This window comes from Oncorhynchus mykiss, chromosome 19 (assembly GCF_013265735.2).
Source record: "Oncorhynchus mykiss isolate Arlee chromosome 19, USDA_OmykA_1.1, whole genome shotgun sequence".
NCBI classification, from domain to species: Eukaryota; Metazoa; Chordata; class Actinopteri; order Salmoniformes; family Salmonidae; genus Oncorhynchus; species Oncorhynchus mykiss.
This window is the reverse complement of record NC_048583.1, coordinates 54,930,352-54,953,808: the sequence shown is the minus strand read 5'-3', so window position 1 is coordinate 54,953,808 and position 23,457 is coordinate 54,930,352. Positions and strand designations below refer to the sequence as shown.

At 41.2% G+C, this 23,457-nt stretch overlaps 1 protein-coding gene across 4 annotated transcripts; it reads left to right on the top strand.

Moving 5' to 3' along the window:
- The first annotated feature begins 4,014 nt into the window (after nt 1-4,014).
- LOC110498127 (heterogeneous nuclear ribonucleoprotein Q) lies at nt 4,015-12,641 on the top strand. 4 transcript variants are annotated; one of them, XM_021574726.2, is made up of 12 exons: nt 4,015-4,596; nt 6,030-6,189; nt 6,928-7,046; nt 7,488-7,595; nt 7,722-7,835; nt 8,078-8,254; nt 8,358-8,493; nt 9,294-9,499; nt 9,709-9,858; nt 9,960-10,081; nt 10,271-10,635; nt 11,309-12,641. In XM_021574726.2, exons 2-12 carry the CDS (start codon nt 6,042-6,044, stop codon nt 11,332-11,334), a joined length of 1,671 nt encoding a protein of 556 aa, XP_021430401.1. In that variant the 5' UTR covers nt 4,015-4,596; nt 6,030-6,041; the 3' UTR covers nt 11,335-12,641. The 4 variants fall into 4 exon arrangements, with proteins under 4 accessions (XP_021430401.1, XP_021430403.1, XP_021430400.1 ...); XM_021574725.2 differs by lacking the exon at nt 4,015-4,596 and adding an exon at nt 4,667-4,814; XM_021574727.2 differs by lacking the exon at nt 4,015-4,596 and adding an exon at nt 4,668-4,814 and having other exon boundaries at nt 10,271-10,608.
- The last annotated feature ends 10,816 nt before the right edge of the window (nt 12,642-23,457 follow it).

The following is a 23,457-nucleotide window of genomic DNA, read 5'->3' as shown; positions in this document are numbered from 1 at the left end:
GTGACTTTCACTTTTACTTGAGTCATTTTCCATTAAGGTATATTTACCTTTACTCAAGTATGACGTTTGGGCACTTTTTCCATCACTGATCAGAGCTAACACATTCATTCAATGTAATAGAGCTGAGCTCTTTGACTTTCAGGCTACTATGTTTTTGAATGTAATGTAAAAGATTGAAGGGCACTTGAAAAGAAACCAAAAGAACTAGCTAGAGCCCTTCTTCCAAATCTTCATTTAAATGACAAATGCACAGCCTAAAACTGTAAGTTACGGAGAGTAATGATCTAGCTAGTTAATAACACAGAATATCATGATTTTTGGAGGGAAACATATTAATCAAATCTACTTATCATACAATAGTTTAAAATAGTTAATCTCTCACTTTCTCTACACAACTGACTAGGTCATAGGTACCAATGCTTTGTAATAACTAGAGTATAAAACATAACTAAAGTACAAACATATGTTTAGCTCCATTCGTGCAAGGATCCCTATTCCCGAGGGACAGTGGAAATCAGACCCTTGAATGGGAGATTGAGTAGATACGTGTGTTGTAGAGTCAGGTCACGATCAAGGTCAGCTTTTCCTGCCTACAAATTTACCACTGAGATGTGGAGACATACAGTGGCCATATGTGAATATTTAGGAAGTTCAGAAACTTCTTCCAACCACCCCTTCAAGCTACGCAAATTGATTATGAGTCATCCATGGGTGACATATGCAGAAAGAATAGCATATTTTACAAAGATGGCTTGCGTAATTAATGCAGCATGTCCGGCTTCCGTCTGCCAAGTGAATTAATTAGTTACAAACCCATCATTCTTAGGGTCCCGTCTTATGGTGAGCCTAGAGCTCATAAATGACAAGGGCCCTGCACAATGACATTGGTCATGCCCTTTGCTCAGGCTCCACACCTTATGAATAAGCAAAGGGCATGATCAAATGGCTCTGGCAAAATATGTAACTCTCTGGAATCGTAATTCATTAGGCACCAAACAGATGAAAACAAGCTGGAACCAGGAGGTATCTACCTGAACTTGTCCAATAAGAATCAATTGTTTTTATTTTCTGTTGTGAAACATTTAAAGTTTTGCACTAGTGAATACAACCCTGCATTACCAGGACAGTTAGACTGAGACAATAATATCGGCCTCTACACCTCAGAGGTTTGCAGGAATTAGTGTGTCTGATTATTCTTCAAAAAAATATTGAGTGAAATTTAATAGGATCTGAACTGTGTAGCTTAAAAACCTGACTGACACATACTAGTTACTATGATGTCTAAAAAATTGTAATTTAGTTGAAAATAGCATATCCTAATAGTATCAAACACAGCCAACTCGTTTTTAAAATATAATGAAAAGGATTGAGGTTAATTCCACTTAAATTCATTCATTTCAGTAATGGGATTGGTCAATTTACTGTTGATAATCGGTCATATCTAGATGACACACACACACACACACACTTTCACACTCACTATATATGCTGCTGCTACTGTGTATTATCTATCCTGTTGCCTGGTCACTTTACACATATCTTACACATACATAGGTACCTCAATTACCTCGTACCCCTGTACATCGACTCGGTAGTCATGTTATTTTTACTCATTATTGTTATTTGTTATTCACTGTGTATTTATTCCTAGTCTCACTATTTCAACTTTTTTTCTATATTTATCTTTAACTCTGCATTGTTGGAAAATGAATTGTAAGTAAGCATTACACTTTTTGTCTACACCATGTGACAAATAACATTTTATTTGGATTTGATTTGGGGTACAGATTTGTCAAATTGACATCGTAAATAGATTTTTGGGGGCTTTTAGCTAACCCTAACCCTTTTCCTAACCAAATCTGCTACGCTAATTCTCCTAACCTGCTGTGTAAGTTCTCCTAAACCTGCTACGAAAAGTCAATTTTGACAAAAGCTGCATCCCTTTTAGACAGAACTATGGAATCCCATTCCCAGCACATTTTTTTTAATGTCATTTTTTTAGGTCAATACAATCTCATCATTTCAAGATACTAAGTAGAAATTTTAAGATACGCGAGTCAACATTTCGGGATACTATCTCAAAATGTTGAGATACTAAGTTGAAATTTTCGAGAGAGTAAAGCAGGGGTATTCACCTCTTACCCTACCAGGGCCGGAGCCTGCTGGTTTTCTGTTTTACCTGATAATAATTGCACCCACCTGTTGCCCCAGGTCTAAATCAGTCCCTAATTAGTGGGGTACAACTGGTTTCAAGGTCCAGAGTTGAATTTGAGGGTGGTAGAGCATACTTATAGGATATGTTTCTTCATTTGTAACATTATGTGATTTCAGAGGTGGCACCACAGGTCCAATATATGGTGGAGGAGGGGGGTATTTCAATAAACAGTCAGGATACATCATCTCACATTTTATAGTTCCTGCAATATGTGTTGTGCAGACAGGGGGATCCTGGGGCCCAGAGTTTTTCCTGATCTGCTAGGCTAACCCAGTGGTTCTCAAACCTCTCCTCGGGCATCCTCAGCCAGTTCATGTATTTGATCTATTCCAGAACTAGCACACCTGATTCAACTTGTCAGCTAACCCTTGATTAGGTGAATCAGGTGAACATCTAACACAAAATTGTGAAAGTCCCTAGAAGAGATTTGAAAACCACTGGGCTAACCTAACCAGATAAAACTCTGGACCCTAGTTGGAGGGTATGATATAGTAATAAATCAGCTGTAAAACCGTTTTAATGGGCTATGATGGGACCAGATTATTTCTGACCAGGTCATATTGTTTAAAACATTTTTGGCAACAACTGATTGGAAAATAGAACTAACATGGCGGAGTTTGCTTTATGCAGGTTAGAGTCCTGTAGGCCTTTGTTGCTGTAAGTTGCTCACACAGTATGTCATCACTATTTTGTCTATTTAATTCCAATCATTTTTTTATTTTTTTAAATTGAACCTTTTATTTAACTAGGTAAGTCAGTTAAGAAAAATTCTTATTTACAATGACGGCCTATCGGGGAACAGTGGTTTAACTGCCTTGTTCAGGGGCAGAAAGACAGATTTTTACATTGTCAGCTCGGGGATTCGATCCAGCAACCTTTTGGTTACTGGCCCAACGCTCTAAACACTAGGCCCCGGATTGATACATTTTAATACAAAACCAAATTGGATCACATTCACATTTTCTATTAACACAAATGGGCCGATTTTAGGCTATAAATCCATGCTGCATTAGTTAGTGCGGGGGGGCTAGGGTCAGTTTATCTGTTTGTTATATCTGGAGTACTTCTCCTATCCGGTGTCCTGTGTGAATTTAAGTATGCTCTCTCTAATTCTCTCTTTCTTTATCTCTCTCGGAGGACCTGAGCCCTAGGACCATGCCTCAGGACTACCTGACATGATGACTCCTTGCTGTCCCCAGTCCACCTGGCCGTGCTGCTGCTCCAGTTTCAACTGTTCTGCCTGTGATTATTATTATTTGACCATGCTGGTCATTTATGAACATCTTGGCCATGTTCTGTTATAATCTCCACCCGGCACAGCCAGAAGAGGACTGGCCACCCCACATAGCCTGGTTCCTCTCTAGGTTTCTTCCTAGGTTTGTTGCTTTCTAGGGAGTTTTTCCCACCGTGCTTCTACACCTGCATTGCTTGCTGTTTGGGGTTTTAGGCTGGGTTTCTGTACAGCACTTTGAGATATCAGCTGATGTACAAAGGGCTATATAAATAAATTTGATTTGATGTTACCGCTTTGTTTACAGTGGGCAGAGGCAAACGGAGCGAAAAGGCTTTTCTTGCCTACCTGCAGCTTTGATTGTTCTCAGTAGGCTAATGAACTGAATCACAGATTAATTGTGCACGAGTTGGCAAATCATGTGACAAATCAGTCTCAATAGTCGTTTGTCCCTTTAATCAACGCGTGTCAATATTTTGTATTAAACTGAATCCAAAGTGTTGGGGCATATGCCAGCTCGTCTGCTGGCAGCCCTGCTCTGTTGATCTCTGCAGCATGGATAGATGGAAATCGCCATATAATGCTACAAATGAAGAAGCTATCTCGACATTTTTAGTTAGTATGTCAATGTTTAGACAGTAGCTATCGACGTTTTAAAAAATCGTGGCGGGAATGGCCTTCCATACAAAACCTTGATCATCTGCCACTCCACTAGGCAAGCCCGTGCATGGGTGTCTAAGAAACCCCATCGATGAGAAAAAACTCGCGGCGTGAACGGGTCTTCGCTAGTTACCACTGCCACAAAGTCATAAACCCCGCCTTGTTCTATAATTAATCTTCTTAACATGTTATTTTGAACCTAAACCTAACCACAGTGCTAACCGGATGTCTAACCCTAACCTTAAATTAAACCCCAAAATCAGTTTTTTGTTTTAATTAATGTTTACGAAAGCCATTTTAAAATATTGTTTTACTTTGTGGCTGTGGTAACTAGTAGAAACCGCGTGAACGTGGCAGCCATTTTACATCCTCAAGAGTGAATGAGTGGAGCCGGACCAGTGCCGGGAGTTTTTACACTTTTTCCTCTTTTAATTCTCACATTTTCCTTCCGAAACAATCAACACCATACAAGTTGGTGATCCATCGGCAGGTATGATGAATACTACTAACTGGTCACGTGATCATAGTACAATGTATAGCTAAAGTCTGTGAGCTTGTGGTGTTTCAAACAATGTGGAAACTGGTGGTTGGGACGGGTTCTACAGACCGGCTTTTTGAAAATGGACTCTCCCTATGTGGCGGCACGTTGACAAACCACGAAGCTAGCTAGCATACTACAAGAAGGCCTCTGTTAAACCCAAGATGCTGGTAACATCAACCTATGACATTCGAGCCAAATTATGTCAACCAGCAAGTTACATATGAGCTATCATGTTTTTAATGTTGCTAGATAGCTAATTTAGCCAAGTGAGCTAATTCTGACAGATCAGGAATGACACATGTTCATTGTCACGGGCTAGCCCAGCCCGTGGCTAACCCAGCCTGCCAAGGAGCAACGCGTGAGCGTGCAAACTTCAAGAGGATTGCCTTCTGCCATAGTTTTATTGCAACTCGCGAGCTAGTTCTTCAGCTAACCAATGTTGGCTAATAAAACATTTCATTACATCCCGCCAACTGGCATGCTTAGCTAGTAAGGTTTGTTATTGACTTGACAGCGTGAGGACTATCATTAGCTAGTTAGTACCGCATGCTATTATTTAGCTAACGTTGGTTAGCTAGCTAACGTTAAGTTGTTGGGCTATATACAGTATTTGGATAACGCAGCTAGCTAGTTGACGTTGGCTAACGTTAGGCCACAATGCTAACTATGCGTTTTTGGTTGATATAGATAACTACTTAGCAACCCAGCTAAATGGATTAGTTAGATATTGGCTGCAATGAAATAACGGGAGTTCAATTTGACTTACATTTATGCTCGCTAAGTTTGCTTACTAGTTAATACAGCGTCAGTGTCTTGAGACAACGTATCAAACATTTGTTATAACCATTGTTAATAGTCGACCACGTAGTATACTCCTGTACACATGCTTGTTGACCGGCTTGCTAACTACCGGAAACTGGTGGTAGTTACACTGCCGATGGAACACGTGTATCAACTATAACGTTAGTTAGTGCTGAAGTCAGCAATCAGTAGACTAATTTATCATTTAGCAATCAGGCCAAGCCCTTGTAAATGTTAGTTAGCGTGTTGTGCAAATGTGTTCTTCAAACCTAGTCAAAGGCGGGAAATATGTAATTGCGTGTACACACATTTTACCATGTAGCCTAGCTAACTGTCCTCACAAATGGAAATGAAATTAACGTATGCAGTTAAACTTTTTAAAAATCATTGGTATTCATAAGTGTCAGCATTATCAAATTTGCTAGACATGCAAAATCAAATATTGTAATTAAAATGTGACCTGATTCCACTGTAAGGGACCACATGGACCCATGTGTGCCTGTTGAACGTGACATCCCCCAAAAGCTCTCAACAGCCTTGCACTTGACCCAGCATTAATTTGGCTCATTGCATTTGCACAGATTTCTGGAGACATGGCCACAGAACATATTAATGGAAATGGTCCAGAAGAACCAATGGACACCACTGCTGCAGTTACCCATTCTGAACACTTCCAGACTTTATTAGAAGCTGGTTTACCACAGAAAGTTGCTGAAAAACTAGATGAAATTTACATAGCAGGTAAGGCACACTGAATACCCAGCATATTTGTATACATAATTTAAATTTTTGCTATTGCATGTGCTGTCATGTATTACATTACATTTTGAATGTGGGAATTGGGATCCTCAAGCAACTTTTTGTGGTTTCCTACCAAAATGGGTACTGCAGTGTTATGAAAAAAGAGAATTTGGACACCACCAATATCGGTGTGAAATAAATGTCATGTCTACATTTCCGTTGTCTTAGAGGTACATCTGGGCAGAGACCACTGGCGACACGGCAAGTGTTGTGTTTAAGAATTCAAGTGTATCAGCACAGATGAGCGGCGAGTTAGGCCACAGTTCGGCGGAGGTCTCTCTGTACAGTCTCAGGCAGAGAATTCAGCCAGATGGGCGCATGCAGGAACAATGGCAGCAGCTGTCGGTGGCTGGGACAGGTGATGGGTCTTCCAAGAGCAGAATGTGGACACGCTCATTAGGAACGCACAGTGCAGAGGACTGTTACATCACATCTGTTGTGATTAGTTCTGCAAGGGTTGAAGGTGCTGTTACTCAATGCACTTTGTCCCCCAAAAAATCTGACAATGTTATCTGAAGTATGACTGCATTCAAAATTTCAGAGATCCCCAACGCAGTTATAGCCACAAAAATAAGAACTTTGATACCTCCAAACATGCATTGCGGCTAGATCCGTTTTGAGAAGAGATCCCGTAGTTCTGTTCCTGCTAGTAATGGATGTTTTCTGGTGTCTCCTCAGGTTTAGTATCTCACAGTGACTTAGATGATAGAGCGATCGAGGCTCTGAAAGAGTTCAACGAAGAAGGTGCTCTGCAAGTTCTGTTGCAGTTCAAGGACAGCGACCTCTCACATGTCCAGGTATGTTTGGAGGGGGACGGCGTAGTAGAAGTTGGGTCAGCTGCATGATTAGTATGAAAATGTATGCTCACTACTGTGTCGCTCTGGTTAAGAGCGTCTACTAAATGACTCAAATGTAAATGATTAGACTGCACTATGCTTCTTTAAATTAAATGCCACCATTTCACCATCTAAAGCAGTGTTTCCCAACCCTGGTCCTTGAGTACCCCCAACAGTACACATTTTTATTGTAACCCCGAAGTAGCACACCTGATTCAACTTCTCAACTAATCATCAAGCCCTGAATGAGCTAAATGAGGTGTGTTTGTCCAGGCTACAATGAAAATATGTACTGTTGTGGGTACTTGAGGACCAGGGTTGGGAAACACTGCTATAAAGTATATGTATTGATTATTTATTTTTATTTTTTTGTTAAATTTGTTGCATTTTTTTACTCAACAGAACAAAAGTGCCTTTCTTTGTGGAGTTATGAAGACATACAGACAGAGGGAGAAACAGGGGACCAAAGTCTCAGACTCCAGCAAAGGACCAGATGAGGCCAAAATCAAAGTATGGTTTTAACAAATATTCTTGAAATAAGCAGTCGTAGAGATTTTATAAAGGCATCATTATTTTATGATGTGCAGTTGTTCTCTGGAGGGTGTTTGACCTTAATTATGTTATTTAAATGAACAGGCCCTGCTGGAGAGAACTGGCTACACACTTGACGTGACAACGGGTCAGCGGAAGTATGGAGGCCCTCCCCCGGAGTCGGATCACTCAGGGACACAGCCCACGATCGGTACAGAGGTATGTCTCTACAATATTTAAATAGTGTTTGATTAGTGTGTAATAGTTTTCCTCAGTGTGGATGGTGTTTCTGCATTCTGTGTCCAAATGATGAAATCATGTACTTTTTCCTGGAGTGACTTCAGTTGCATTGATGGTTTACCACTAAGATCTGACTGGACACATTAATTCTGTATTTTGGAGATTTATTTTAACAATGTTTCTTTCACACCAAGATAACCTCCATTTTGCTATCATCTCAGATTTTTGTTGGCAAGATCCCCAGAGATCTATTTGAGGATGAGCTGGTACCTCTGTTTGAGAAAGCTGGGCCCATTTGGGACCTGCGTCTGATGATGGATCCACTCAGTGGCCTCAACAGAGGTTACGCCTTTGTCACTTTCTGCACTAAAGAGGCGGCACAGGAGGCTGTCAAGCTGGTATGAAACACTTGTGGTAAACTTCTCTCCTGACAGAACAGTAGGAATGGAGAATTTAAGCCCACCCAACCATGTCATGAACTCTCTTATTCTCTCCCCACAGTGTAACAACAATGAAATTCGACCCGGCAAACATATTGGCGTGTGCATCTCTGTGGCCAATAATAGACTGTTCGTTGGTTCCATCCCCAAGAGTAAAACAAAAGATCAGATTGTGGAAGAGTTTGCTAAAGTCACAGGTAAGGTTGAATGATCCTCTGGACATTTTGAAAGGCCAGTCATGTTGTTTTGGCAAAAGTGATCGTTTCCTTGGCTTAGCAGTAACTTTGACAACTGTCTGTAGACTTTGCCTTACTATTACTGAATGCACCAATCATGATCAAGCACTAGAGCAGGGCTGCCCAATCCTGGTCCTGGAGGGACAAAACACCTCTGTTTTTTGTTTCACCTGGCAGTTAATTGCACTCACCTGGTGTCCCAGGTCTGAATCTGTCCCTGATTAGAAGAGGATGAAAAACAGTGCTTGGGCCCTCCAGGACAAGGATTGTCAGGCCTGCACTAGTGTGTTAGATTGCGTTTAGTCTGAGTTAAGAGTTATGTGAGGGCTATATTTTGTAATGTAATAGTTAATTCCCAATGTGGTGGTTCTGTGTCCAAATGATGAAATGCATATATTCTACCCTGGAGTAAATCTGTTTACGCTGATAGTTTACCGCTAAGATCTGACTGGACACTTAACTGGGCACAAATCAACAGTCTCTCGAGGCCAATGTCCAAAGAGAACAGCTGTGTCAAATAAAGGAGACACTAAATGTTTTGAGTAAACTGAAGGGAACATTCTTTGATTGCATAAAGTCTTGAATGTGAAATATTCTCTTCTGGTGCCAACTGTTGTATGCTTTTCAGTAAGGTACTCAGAGTTCAATTTTTTTTACTTGGCATTGCATATGGAGGAGCTAGAGCGAGATGTCTGGTGCACTGGTCACTGTTCAGCTAGGATACCCTTTATGCCTTTCCCCTTCTGCCCCTCTTTCAACAGAGGGTCTTAACGATGTCATACTGTACCATCAGCCAGATGACAAGAAAAAGAACAGAGGCTTTTGCTTCTTGGAATACGAAGACCACAAAACTGCAGCTCAGGCCCGCCGCAGGCTGATGAGTGGCAAGGTCAAGGTGTGGGGGAATGTGGTGACTGTGGAGTGGGCCGACCCAATAGAAGACCCTGATCCTGAAGTCATGGCCAAGGTATGGGGAGCAAAGATAACATGGCTCATTTTGCTTCTGAATAAATTGTGTTTTGATCTTTGTTCTGCCTATCCATAAACTTGTAGAAGAACACTGATTTGTGTTGGAGGCTGTTGACCAAGGAGTAAGAATAGAGGTAACCACCCGTGTCTGAGAGCCAGAAACGGATTTACGGGATTGATAACCCACCACTACTTTTCCCCTCCCAGGTGAAAGTGCTGTTTGTCCGGAACCTTGCGAGTACTGTAACGGAGGAAATACTTGAAAAGGCCTTCAGTCAGTTTGGCAAGTTGGAGCGGGTGAAGAAGCTGAAAGACTACGCCTTCATCCACTTTGAGGAGAGAGACGGAGCAGTCAAGGTACAGGCTGGAGTCTTTATATTTCTCTAACTAGAGTATCACGGAATTGTGGTAAAAATTGCACATTTTTTTGAATAGTTATTAAACTTGCATCTTGACAGGCCTTGGCCGACCTGAATGGGAAAGACCTGGAGGGAGAGCACATTGAAATAGTCTTCGCCAAGCCACCTGATCAGAAGAGGAAAGAACGCAAAGCCCAGAGGCAAGCGGCTAAAACACAAATGTAAGCAAACCATTGATTTGCAGTTATTCGAGACCTTCATTAGTTACATTGTTGGGTGGCCTTTCATCATTGAGTTCTCTTGAGTGACTGAACAGAGAAGTTTAAAACATAACATAATAAAAACAAATTATTGTGTCCTGTATGGTTACTAAACAAGTGCATATCCTCTCGCCTACCCATTCTTCACAGGTATGACGATTACTATTTCTACGGCCCACCCCAGATGCCACCTCCCACAAGAGGCAGAGGACGAGGCGGCGGCCGTGGTGGCTATTCCTACCCCCCTGACTACTACGGCTATGACGATTACTACGATTACTATGGCTACGACTACCACAACTACCGGGGCGGCTATGAAGACCCCTACTATGGCTATGAGGACTTCCAATCTCCCGGCCGAGGACGATCCCGAGGCGGAGCCCGTGGTGGTGGTGCCCTATCCTCCCGGGGCCGTGGAGCCGTCACGCCCAGGGGCAGACTAGGGGGTTTCTCCCAGCGAGGAGGAAGTGGCCCTGGATCAAGCAGAGGTGTGCAGGGGACCAAAGGGGCACTGGGTAAATGGGGACTAGCTGTGTTAATAGTCAAAGCAAATCTTTGCCATCAGCTATATGTTAAATGCAAACATACTATTTGGACAGGACTTTTTCCCCCTTAACTTGAATTACCTTTTTATACAAATATATTTTTTTTACCTGCATTTGGCATAAATTGACCCAAGGTGTGTGTGTATATAATAAGCCTAGAAAGTAAGGAATCAGTCATACAGATGGACCCATTTTATTTCTACTTTTGAAAGCTGGGCTAGATGTCCCTCACATTAAATTGGACAAATGTTATGTATGCAAATGTCTTTAGCTTTATGTCCAAATGATGAAATACTTATTCTATCCTGGAGTAACTCTAGTTACGCTGATAGTTTACCGCTAAGATCTGATTGGACACTTTGGACATTTTAGGTTATTATATACATGACTAGAAGACGTCCTCAGATTTGTGTCCATTGATGGGCAAGTATGCTTATTCTCAACATTTGAAGACAACTGCTTTGACTGGTGTCACCTTTCAGAGCAACAACTCTGAAAGGTCTGTTCCTCTGCATATTTAGATTGGCATATATGTAGATTTAGATCTGCATATTAGGATTACCCTGAACTAGTTTTATATAATGTTAAATGATTGAATGTCATTAGTGATGTTTATATTCTGTCTCTGTTGCTTGGCCAACAGGGAAAAGGGCTCGAGGCCGATCCTGACCTGTCACTATGAAGACTGACCTACTGTGTTGGGTTACACCAAAAGCGGCAACGGATACGGATGGATAAGTCAGCGAAATGGTCCAATATTCCAGCCTTACAGAAGCATCTCCCCCAAACTGCCACCTAAACAATCACCAGATTATTTAGATACACACACACACACACCACCACCCCCCCCCCCCTCCCCCAATGCCATTTTAGATAATTATTGAAGAATTTGCACTTTTTAAGTTTTAGTTTGAAGTGGCTCAAAGGAGCTTGATGCTATTGTATATTTTTGTGCTAATCGGAATTTTTATTGTCGGAATATCCATGTTAATCTTAATCGTTTGATTTGGATGTTTGAAGAGAACATCTGCAGGTTTTGGGTGTGACCACCAGGCATGGATAAGTCAGGCATTCCAGGAAAGTGGTTCTTTTCAGAACTTGTCTTTTAAAGGGTTGGTTAACTACCTCAGTACAGAGGATTAAACTACCCTGCCTGTACTGTAAATAGGGAAACTATATTGATGAAAGCAGGGCTTGTTTCCTACAAAATATGCACAAGAGCAGCAGAACAACCCGAAAGTACTTAATGTAATATAGTAATTTTGTTGCAGTTCTGACACTGCAAACAGTCAAACTGGCCGTGCAAAATAATTGCATATGATGAGCCTGAACAAGCCCTGCTTTTATCCTATTTTCAACTGAATTAGCTGCCTTGCTTATTCAGATTATTGTAGTTACTGGTTGTATAGTTTGGAAAATGTTACTTTTGTAAAGGCTTGAACATCAACGAAGGCATCAACTGCCTTTGAAAAAGCCCTGCAGTGTCCCTTTGCCACTCCAATGGATAAAAATAAAATAAAAAAAGAATAGAACATAATTATGTTCAGTCAGTTACCCCCCCCCCCCCCATTTAGTTTAAAAGAAATGTCCCAATCATGTGAAATCTTGAACAGTCCCCCTCTAACTCTAAGCCAGCTACTATTTAGTTAAGCCACTTGATTGAAATGAATTGCCTGTGTGCCTGTAGCTGTTTCAGGGGGGTGGGGGATCGTTGTCATTGTGGTCAAAGGGATACTGCAGCTATGATTTGTATTCCATGTATAGCGAAAAAGGATACCGAACTATTCATCCGGTTTTGTACACAGTTAACTCCCTCAATAAAATCATTACAACCACCTTTTGAAAAGATGTTAGCAGTTTTAAACCATTGTTGGTGGCCAACAACGTTTTTTGCATTCCTGCAAATAAATTGTTTTATACTGTAAAATGGAGGTGAGTGTAACTTATTTTTGTAATAAAGTTTTTGATTTCTATCTGTGTCTTACTCTCTGTATGACTTTCTGTTGAACCATCTCAGTTATGCACTGATTATAGCATAGAATTGTAACATATCCTTTCTGATTCACACAACACAGTAAGCACTACTTTCTCACGCAGGGATTCTTCAACCAGAGGCACATGTGTACTGTCCTGTGATTTCAATTGAATCATTACGTTGATCAGTACTTGGCAGTGACACATCGGTTTTGTCGTCAGCCTGCTGCAACATGAAATGAGCGTTGTAGAGATTAATATATGCTTTGCTTTTAGAATATTGTGTATCGTTATGATAGAAGGTGATGTCTACGTATAGGCTATAAAAAAAATAACGGCCAACAATGTTGCGTGATCCCATAATGAACCGGAGGTGACAAGCATGGCGAAGACCGACTCCCGTTATTTTGATGACGAAAACACATGTTGGGTGTATGATTAATATTCATAAATACAAAGACCGTGAATGCATGGGGAAGCCATTGTTGACACAAGCAAGTCTTCCGCTAAGGGACAGCTCGAAATGTAATGAAGGGACATGGGTGTTCCAAAATAGGGGTGAGTTTTCTTTAATTTTTTTTGTTTTGGGGAAGGTTGACTTTTTCGGGGGCGGCACGGGGGAGGGTAGTTTTTTTTCTTCTCTGGTTTAAATTCACTCTTCTGCACATACTTTCCCTATAAACAATAGCTTAACTTTTGATATTACCATAATACATTTTAGAAACATTTGTGAAGGTATGGTGTGGCTATTATTAAACTTTAGTTACTGCAGGCCTATGATAGGAAGGCAGTGCGCTCTGGCTCTCCAACTGACTGACAGTTGAACTTGAGGTGAGGAAGTCTCAGACTTGACATAGGATGTCGGTGGGCGGAGCCGGGAGGGTCGTCAGCGAAATCTCACACACTTGGGCCCGGGCGTGTCCCGGGGATAAATACACCTTTCCCCCATTTGAGGAGATTACATGCAGACATATATTTGTTTGTGGAATTTTGTGGTTTGTTTGTTTTGGCACTGTCTATGCATGCAACCACTCACCATTGTTAATTGTATATAGTTTACTTTAGTTAATAAAAATATTTTTGTTATTCCTTGATCTCTGACAGTGTCAGCTATGATAAGGTTAAAATGGCTGTTACAGATTTATGAATTGGTTCCTGAGGCTTACGTCAACGATTTAGAACTATAAAAAAGGCTGATAAACAGACATGTTGAGTTTGCGCAAGAGTTATCCTCAGTTTAAATGTGTGGTTCCGCCTCTGCGGTTACGACTTTCCAGGGGCTGTGTGATCTGATTATGCTAGAGCTATTTAAGGACACAATCCCTAATCGTATAACCACGTACATTAAAGATCGAAACATTTCTCCGAAGCTTCGGTTTTGGCGGATGAGTATGTTTTGACACACAAGTGGCTTTGCAGAGCCCCGTATTTGGAGGGAGTGGGGACGTTCAGAGATTTTGGCCTGGCCCACTGAGACCCTCTGGTTTACGGGCAGAGCTTCATTCATCTAGGGTTGAGCCTGGCTCCTGTGGTAACCCTGTTAAGGATATGGCAGACATACGCCCCCTTTGGAGAGATTGGGTACCCCTAGTAAACTGGAAAAAAAATCTGTCAAAAATTGCTAATATATGCAAATAAAAATTATTATTGGATAGAAAACACTCTAAAGATTCTAAAACCGTTGGAATTATGTCTGTAAGTATAGCAGAACTCACAGGGCAGGCATTCTTCCAAACTAGTTTTTGTGGCCATGAAAGTTGGAGCAACTTTGACGTCATGGCCCCCACCCTTCCCAACCAGTTATGATTCTGGGGACACTTTCTATCTCTTCCGCTAGATGTCCTCTTTCATTAGAGCTTTGAATCGTTCAAATCCCGCGAGAATTGACCCTATGGGAGTGAAATTAGTGCGTGCCACGAGAGAATAGGCTGTGCGTATGGGCGCGAATTGGTCCCAGCCATTCCTTTGTTCCAGCACTCAAGAGAAGAGCAGACGATGGCCGATTGAATTGAAGTTTGTTTTGCGTGTCTAAAACATCATAAAGCTTGCTTCTGCACTTAGTTTGACCTGTTTAGTCGACATATAATATGTAATTTTGAAGTTTTGATGCGCAACTTTTCCGGACCAGAGGACGTTTTGGGTGCATTTCAGCTGATGTTATTAGCAGTAGCTAATACAAAGACGCAAGACTTGAAACCAAACGATGTATTGGGTAAGTATGAAGCCTTCCAGAACATTCTGAACGAAGACCATCGAAGGTAAGGGAATATTTATACTTAAATCTGTGTTTCTGTTGACTCCAACATTACGTGGAAATGTAGCTTGGAACTGAGCGCTGTCTCAGCATATGGAATAGTGTGCGATTTCTGTAACGTTAAAAATAAATCTAACACAGCGGTTGCATAAAGAAGCAGTGTATCTTTCTAACTATATGTAGAACATGTATATTTAGTCAAAGTTTATGATGTCTATTTACGTTATCTTGCCGCGCTACATAGATTTCCTGCGGGCATTTTTGAGTAATTTCTGAACGTGAACTCACTGTAAATGGACATTTATGGATATAAATGGCATATTATTGAAAAAAAAAAAATATGTACTGTGTAACATGTCATATTACTGTCATCTGATGAAGATTTTCAAAAGGTTAGTGAGCGATTTATTTTTTAATCCTGCGTTTGTTGATTGCATGTTTTGGCTATTGAAATGAGCTGTGTCTGGTGGTGGTTTTACATATATATGTGCTATGTTTTCGCCGTAAAACATTTTAGAAATCTGACTTGCTGGCTAGATGAACAAGGTGTTTATCTTTCATTTGAGCTATTGGACTTGTTAATGTGTGGAGGTTAAATATTTTTAAGAATATTTTTGCGTTCCATGCGCCACCGTTTCAGCTGAACGTGGGAGGGTTGATTCCCAATTGGGAACCAGTATCGTAGACAGGGTAAAGCTTACTTAATAAGTCAAGTGTCACTCCTGTCATTGTTCAGGTCATTGGAAAAAATGAATGTCCTGTTCTCAGGGCTAAGGGTAAATTCAGTACTTGCGCTAAAGTTAAATCAAGCCTACAGCATTAGCAGCGCCGGTCCCACATCTGTTCACTCCTATCACTCCGTTTCGCCAGCAGTGAAAGTCCCAATTGACCCAGATCGTTTACCTTTCGTGACGATCCTGAGGGACCCAGGTGCCTTTGAGTCGTTTGTGTTAGTCTGTGTTACCCTTCTCTGCTGAGACTGATTCGGGGAATAATTTGGCCGGTGAGCGTGTTTGGCCTATTGTCTCCACCGCTAGTGGTTTCCGTCTAGCGGTCTTTTGAATGGATGAGCGCGCGCATTTTCCCAGAGGTGTTCTCTGCGTGCGCAGTGAAGCGTTCCATTAGCGGTGGCGACCTAGTCGCTGCACCGGCTAACGATGTTACAAAGAAATCTGTCAGTATTTTTCCTGCGATCCCGTTATCTGTGCCCCGCTCCGATCTAATGAATACACAACTGTGACACCGCCTTAGAAGAGTCACGTGACTGACCACTGTTTATTTTGTTTTGTCCTTTTGCTTTCTATATATTTTTAAAAATATATTTTTGTTATTCCTTGATCTCTGCGTTGTCTCCCTTTTTGTTACGGACTACGATCCAGTTAGTGACAATCATGGTGCTGGCTGTGCCAGGTTGACTCTGAATGCATATGGATGTCTGTCAAATTTCTTAAATGTCTGGTAAATTAAAATCTTCTGCACTAGTCCAGTGTCACTTTGATTATGCCTGCACATCATGGTTCAACAGCAGCCCCAAACATCTAAAGAATAAGGTAACAGCCAAACAGCTTGTAAGAATAGTACTTAAACTCCCACCTCGTACTCATCTGGAGATTGAGCATTTTTTCCTCTTTGTAATATCTACGTATTTGTATACTGAACAAAAACATAAACGCAACATGTAAAGTGTTGGTCCCATGTTTCATGTGCTGAAAATAAACGATCTCAGAAATGTTCCATATGCACAAAAAGCTTATTTCTCTAAAATGTTCTGCACACATTTGTTTCCATCCCTACTCGTAGGCAATTCTTCTTTGCTAAAATAAACCATCCACCTGACAGGTGTGGAATATCAAGAATCTGATTAAACAGCATAATCATTACACAGGTGTACCTTGTGCTGGGAACAATAAAATGCCATTCTAAAATGTGCAGTTTTGTCACACAACACAATGCCACAGATGTCTAAAGTTTTGAGGGAGCATGTAATTGGCATGCTGACTGCAAGAATGTCCACTAGAGCTGTTGCCAGAGAATTTGTTAATTTCTCTACCATAAGCAATGTTGTTTTAGAGAATTTGGTGATACGTCCAACAGGCCTCACAACCGCAGACCATATCAGCCCAGGACCTCCACATCCAGCTTCTCACCTGTGGGATCGTCTGAGACCAACCACCCAGACAGATGATGAAACAGAACTATTTATGTCAGTAATAAAGCCCTTTTGTGGGGAAAAACTCATTCTGATTGACTGGACCTGGCTACCCAGTGGGTGCGCCTATGACCTCTCAGACCCACCCATGGCTGCGCTTTTCGTCGCAGGTTAGGAGAGTATTTTTGCGAACTCTTTCCACAACGTTATGTTTCGTATGGTACGTAATAATTTGTGGATGTCCATCAACCATTTTGTATCATATGTTATAAATTACAATTCGTATTACAGTTGAAGTCGGAAGTTTACATACACTTAGGTTGTAGGCATTAAAACTCATTTTTCAACCACTCCACACATTTCTTGTAAACAAACTATAGTTCTGGTAAATTGGTTAGGACATCCACTTTGTGCATGACACAAGTCATTTTTCCAACAATTGTTTACAGACAGATTATTTCACTTATAATTCACTATATCACAATTCCAGTGAGTCAGAAGTTTACATACACAAAGTTGACTGCTCCTTCAAACAGCTTGGAAAATTCCAGAAAATTATGTCATGGCTTTAGAAGATTCTGATAGGCTAATTTATATAATTTGATGTCAATTGGAGGTGTACCTGTGGATGTATTTCAAGGCCTACCTTCAAACTCAGTGCCTCTTTGCTTGATATCCTGGGAAAATCAAAAGAAATCAACCAAGACCTCAGGAAAAAAATAGTTGACCTCCACAAGGTCTACAATTTCAAACGCCTGAAGGTACTACCTAAACCAAAGCCTGAAGGTACCACGTTCATCTGTACAAACAATTGAACGCAAGTAAAAACACCATGGGACCACGCAGCCGTCATACCGCTCAGGATGGAGACGTGTTATGTCTCCTAGAGATGAACGTACTTTGGTGCAAAATGTGCAAATCAATCCCAGAACAACAGCAAAGGACCTTGTGAAGATGCTGGAGGAAACAGGTACAAAGGTATCTACAGTATATCCACAGTAAAACGAGTCCTTTATCGACATAACCTGAAAGGCCGCTCAGCAAGGAAGAAGCCACTGCTCCAAAACCACCATAAAAAATCCAGACTACGGTTTGCAATTGCACATGGGGACAAATGTTGTACTTTTTGGATAAATGTCCTCTGGTCTGATGAAACAAAAATAGAACTGTTTGGCCATAATGACCATCGTTATGTTTGGAGGAAAAGGGGGAGGCTTGCAAGCCGTGAGAACACCATCCCAACTGGGAAGCCCGGGGGTGGCAGCATCATGTTGTGGGGGTGCATTGGTGCAGGAAGGGCTGGTGCATTTCATAAAATAGATGGCATCATGAGGGAGAAAAATAATGTGGATATATTGAAGCAACATCTCAAGACATCATTCTGGAAGTTAAATCTTGGTCGCAAATGGGTCTTACAAATGGACAATGACCCCAAGCCTACTTCCAAAGTTGTGGCAAAATGGCTTAAGGACAACAAAGTCAAGGTGTTGGAGTGGCCATCACAAAGCCCTGACCTCAATCCCATAGAAAATGTGTGGGCAGAACTGAAAAAGCATGTGCGAGCAAGGATGTCTACAAACTTGACTCAGTTACACCAGCTCTTTCAGGAGGAATGGATCAAAATTCACCCAACTTATTGTGGGAAGCTTGTGGAAGGCTACCCGAAACGTTTGACCCAAGTTAAACAATTTAAAGGCAATGCTACCAAATACTAATTGAGTGTATGTAAACTTCTGACCCACTGGGGATGTGATAAAATTAAATCTGAATTAAATTATTCTCTTTACTATTATTCTGACATCTCAATACTTTGTTATATACCCTTTGTTGGCAATGACAGAGGTCAAACGTTTTCTGTAAGTCTTCACAAGGTTTTCACACACTGTTGCTGGTATATTTTGGCCCATTTCTCCATGCAGATCTCCTCTAGAGCAGTGACGTTTGGGTCTGTTGCTGGGCAACACGGACTTTCAACTCCCTCCAAAGATTTTCTATCGGGTTGAGATCTGGAGACTGGCTAGGCCACTCCAGGACCTTGAAATGCTTCTTACGAAGACACTCCTTCGTTGCCCGGGCTGTGTGTTTGGGATCATTGTCATGCTGAAAGACCCAGCCACGTTTCATCTTCAATGCCCTTGCTGATGGAAGGAGGTTTTCACTCAAAATCTCACGATACATGGCCCCATTTGTTCTGTCCTTTACACAGATCAGTCGTCCTGGTCCCTTTGCAGAAAAATAGCCCCAAAGCATGATGTTTCCACCCCCATGCTTCACAGTAGGCATGGTGTTCTATGGATGCAACTCAGCATTCTTTGTCCTCCAAACACGACGAGTTGAGTTTTAACCAAAAGGTTATATTTTGGTTTCATCTGACCATATGACATTCTCCCAATCTTCTTCTGGATCATCCAAATGCTCTCTAGCGAACTTCAGACGGGCCTGGACATGTACTGGCTTAAGCAGGGGGACACGTCTGGCACTGCAGGATTTGAGTCCCTGGCGGCATAGTGTGTTACTGATGGTAGGCTTTGTTACTTTGGTCCCAGCTCTCTGCAGGTCATTCACTAGGTCCACCCGTGTGGTTCTGGAATTTTTGCTCACCGTTCTTGTGATCATTTTGACCCCACGGGGTGAGATCTTGCGTGGAGCCCCAGATTGAGGGAGATTATCAGTGGTCTTGTATGTCTTCCATTTCCTAATAATTGCTACCACAGTTGATTTCTTCAAACCAAGCTGCTTACCTATTGCAGATTCAGTCTTCCCAGCCTGGTGCAGGTCTACAATTTTGTTTCTGGTGTCCTTTGACAGCTCTTTGGTCTTGGCCATAGTGGACTTTGGAGTGTGACTGTTTGAGGTTGTGGACAGGTGTCTTTTATACTGATAACAAGTTCAAACACTTGCCATTAATACAGGTAACGAGTGGAGGACAGAGGAGCCTCTTAAAGAAGAAGTTACAGGTCTGTGAGAGCCAGAAATCTAGCTTGTTTGTAGGTGACCAAATACTTATTTTCCACCATAATTTGCAAATAAATTCATTAAAAATCATACAATGTGATTTTCTGGATTTTTTTTCTCATTTTGTCTGTCATAGTTGAAGTGTACCGATGATGAAAATTACAGGCCTCTCTCATCTTTTTAAGTGGGAGAACTTGCACAATTGGTGGCTGACTAAATACTTTTTTGCCCCACTGTAAGTCCGCTGCTACAAAAGATGTGTGTGACTGAATGTCTATTAGGTCATATTGTATTTCTGTGAGTTTGAGAATGAAGAATGTACTGTTCCTACTGTTAAGTCTCTGAGAAGGCCTCTGAGTTTACGGTTCATTTTAATAGATTCACGCAACACAGTAATAAATGAATGAAGTACCATCAGTCTTATGTTTTACTGCCTCCCATTGGCCAAATAGTATACTGCCGCACATCATGGAATTGAAAGGGTCCCACTTGAGCACTTTTATTAATTTGGCTATATGTGACAAAAGGTTGGACTAATGGTTTTATCAATATTTATCAGTTAATTGGCATTATTTATCTTAATATTTATCTATCGACAGACCAACCTTACTTCTAGAGAACTATCAACCATGGCTGGACATGAAAGTTCCCTCAAGTGGATGCCTCTCTTTAGGTAGAGGTATGGGACATTGAAAAGATCTCCTTATTTTGTGCATTCTTAAGTGGTTATGTTGTTATAAGATGTGATATTTTTTTGCTGTGTTTCAAGGTTCTGGAACTGATTCTTCAAAAAGTTGTGTATCCCTGGTACAGAGGATCACTGGCAGGTTAAACAAGGCTTCTGTTTGCAGTGAACATGTTGCCAGAGTATCAATTTCAGTTGAATGATTTGAATGAACAGTCCAAGTTTAGGCCCAAACCAGACACTTAGAGTGTGTTTGTAAATTCCCTTTAGCTACAGTGCCTTGCGAAAGTATTCGGCCCCCTTGAACTTTGCAACCTTTTGCCACATTTCAGGCTTCAAACATAAAGATGTAAAACTGTATTTTTTTGTGAAGAATCAACAACAAGTGGGACACAATCATGAAGTGGAACGACATTTATTGGATATTTCAAACTTTTTTAACAAATCAAAACTGAAAAATTGGGCGTGCAAAATTATTCAGCCCCTTTACTTTCAGTGCAGCAAACTCTCTCCAGAAGTTCAGTGAGGATCTCTGAATGATCCAATGTTGACCTAAATGACTAATGATGATAAATACAATCCACCTGTGTGTAATCAAGTCTCCGTATAAATGCACCTGCACTGTGATAGTCTCAGAGGTCCGTTAAAAACGCAGAGAGCATCATGAAGAACAAGGAACACACCAGGCAGGTCCGAGATACTGTTGTGAAGAAGTTTAAAGCCGGATTTGGATACAAAAAGATTTCCCAAGCTTTAAACATCCCAAGGAGCACTGTGCAAGCGATAATATTGAAATGGAAGGAGTATCAGACCACTGCAAATCTACCAAGACCTGGCCGTCCCTCTAAACTTTCAGCTCATACAAGGAGAAGACTGATCAGAGATGCAGCCAAGAGGCCCATGATCACTCTGGATGAACTGCAGAGATCTACAGCTGAGGAGGGAGACTCTGTCCATAGGACAACAATCAGTCGTATATTGCACAAATCTGGCCTTTATGGAAGAGTGGCAAGAAGAAAGCCATTTCTTAAAGATATCCATAAAAAGTGTTGTTTAAAGTTTTCCACAAGCCACCTGGGAGACACACCAAACATGTGGAAGAATGTGCTCTGGTCAGATTAAACCAAAATTGAACTTTTTGGCAACAATGCAAAACGTTATGTTTGGCGTAAAAGCAACACAGCTGAACACACCATCCCCACTGTCAAACATGGTGGTGGCAGCATCATGGTTTGGGCCTGCTTTTCTTCAGCAGGGACAGGGAAGATGGTTAAAATTGATGGGAAGATGGATGGAGCCAAATACAGGACCATTCTGGAAGAAAACCTGATGGAGTCTGCAAAAGACCTGAGACTGGGATGGAGATTTGTCTTCCAACAAGACAATGATCCAAAACATAAAGCAAAATCTACAATGGAATGGTTCAAAAATAAACATATCCAGGTGTTAGAATGGCCAAGTCAAAGTCCAGACCTGAATCCAATCGAGAATCTGTGGAAAGAACTGAAAACTGCTGTTCACAAATGCTCTCCATCCAACCTCACTGAGCTCGAGCTGTTTTGCAAGGAGGAATGGGAAAAAATTTCAGTCTCTCGATGTGCAAAACTGATAGAGACATACCCCAAGCGACTTACAGCTGTAATCGCAGCAAAAGGTGGCGCTACAAAGTATTAACTTAAGGGGGCTGAATAATTTTGCACGCCCAATTTTTCAGTTTTTGATTTGTTAAAAAAGTTTGAAATATCCAATAAATGTCGTTCCACTTCATGATTGTGTCCCACTTGTTGTTGATTCTTCACAAAAAAATACAGTTTTATATCTTTATGTTTGAAGTCTGAAATGTGGCAAAAGGTCGCAAAGTTCAAGGGGGCCGAATACTTTCGCAAGGCACTGTATCTATTCCGATTTCAGAGGACTCTCATCTGTGTGCAAGAGTACAAAATAACTGAATTTACAAACGCGCAACACCTGTTGAATATGACCAGTGTCAATAAACTTCTGGCAAAAAACAGAAATTCAATTGTTTCCAGCAGCACAGTTACAGTCACCAACGCATTAGATAACATAAACAGCCTAACCAGCTCTGCTAGGGTGAGAAAAATGGCCAGAGTGGGGTGTTCTCTCATTTGTCTGAAAGTAGCTAGCAAGCTAGCTAACTTTAGCCGGTTATATTGGGTGCTTGACTGCCGTTGTGAGGTCAGAATCCTCGGATCAACCCTACTCCTCGGCTAGAGGTTCCAGAGCACGTTCGGAACACTCCGAGGGCCAAAACCTCTGAGGACAATCTGACAACGCAGTGAATTTACAAACGCCCAGAGCACACTCTGAGCTTTTTCTGACAACCCAGAGTGAATTTATGAACACACCATTGTTCGCCGCACACTATCTTCTATGCCCTTCAGACTGTTAGCGGCTAACACAAAACAAATGGAATATGTTAGCTAACTATTTACCTTGTTGAACGCACCTCAGGTGTGTTACTGTATTCCTCTAAAGTAGTGCTTCATGTTGCATTAAATATTTGTATGCATAGACATATGACCTGGTTGTTTTCACCAGTGAAGGGATATTACAGATGATGAGGTGTTTGAGGATGAGCTGAGTGACTCTGCATTTTGTTGCTGCTGTGCTTGTACGCCGAACTCAAAAGATAAAACAGGCTTTAAACTATTCTAGTGATCAGATTTTTTTACCTTAATAATATTTAACCTGTAAAATGTTTCATTGACACATCAGAGATTATTTATATTCTGATTCACATAGAAAAAGGTTGTT

Excerpts from the sequence above, each read along its gene's own strand:
- LOC110498127 (XM_021574725.2), top strand. Across the intron at positions 7,836-8,077 it reads AGCCCACGATCGGTACAGAG|ATTTTTGTTGGCAAGATCCC; the intron begins GTATGTCTCTAC and ends CTATCATCTCAG. Across the intron at positions 9,859-9,959 it reads AGAGAGACGGAGCAGTCAAG|GCCTTGGCCGACCTGAATGG; the intron begins GTACAGGCTGGA and ends GCATCTTGACAG.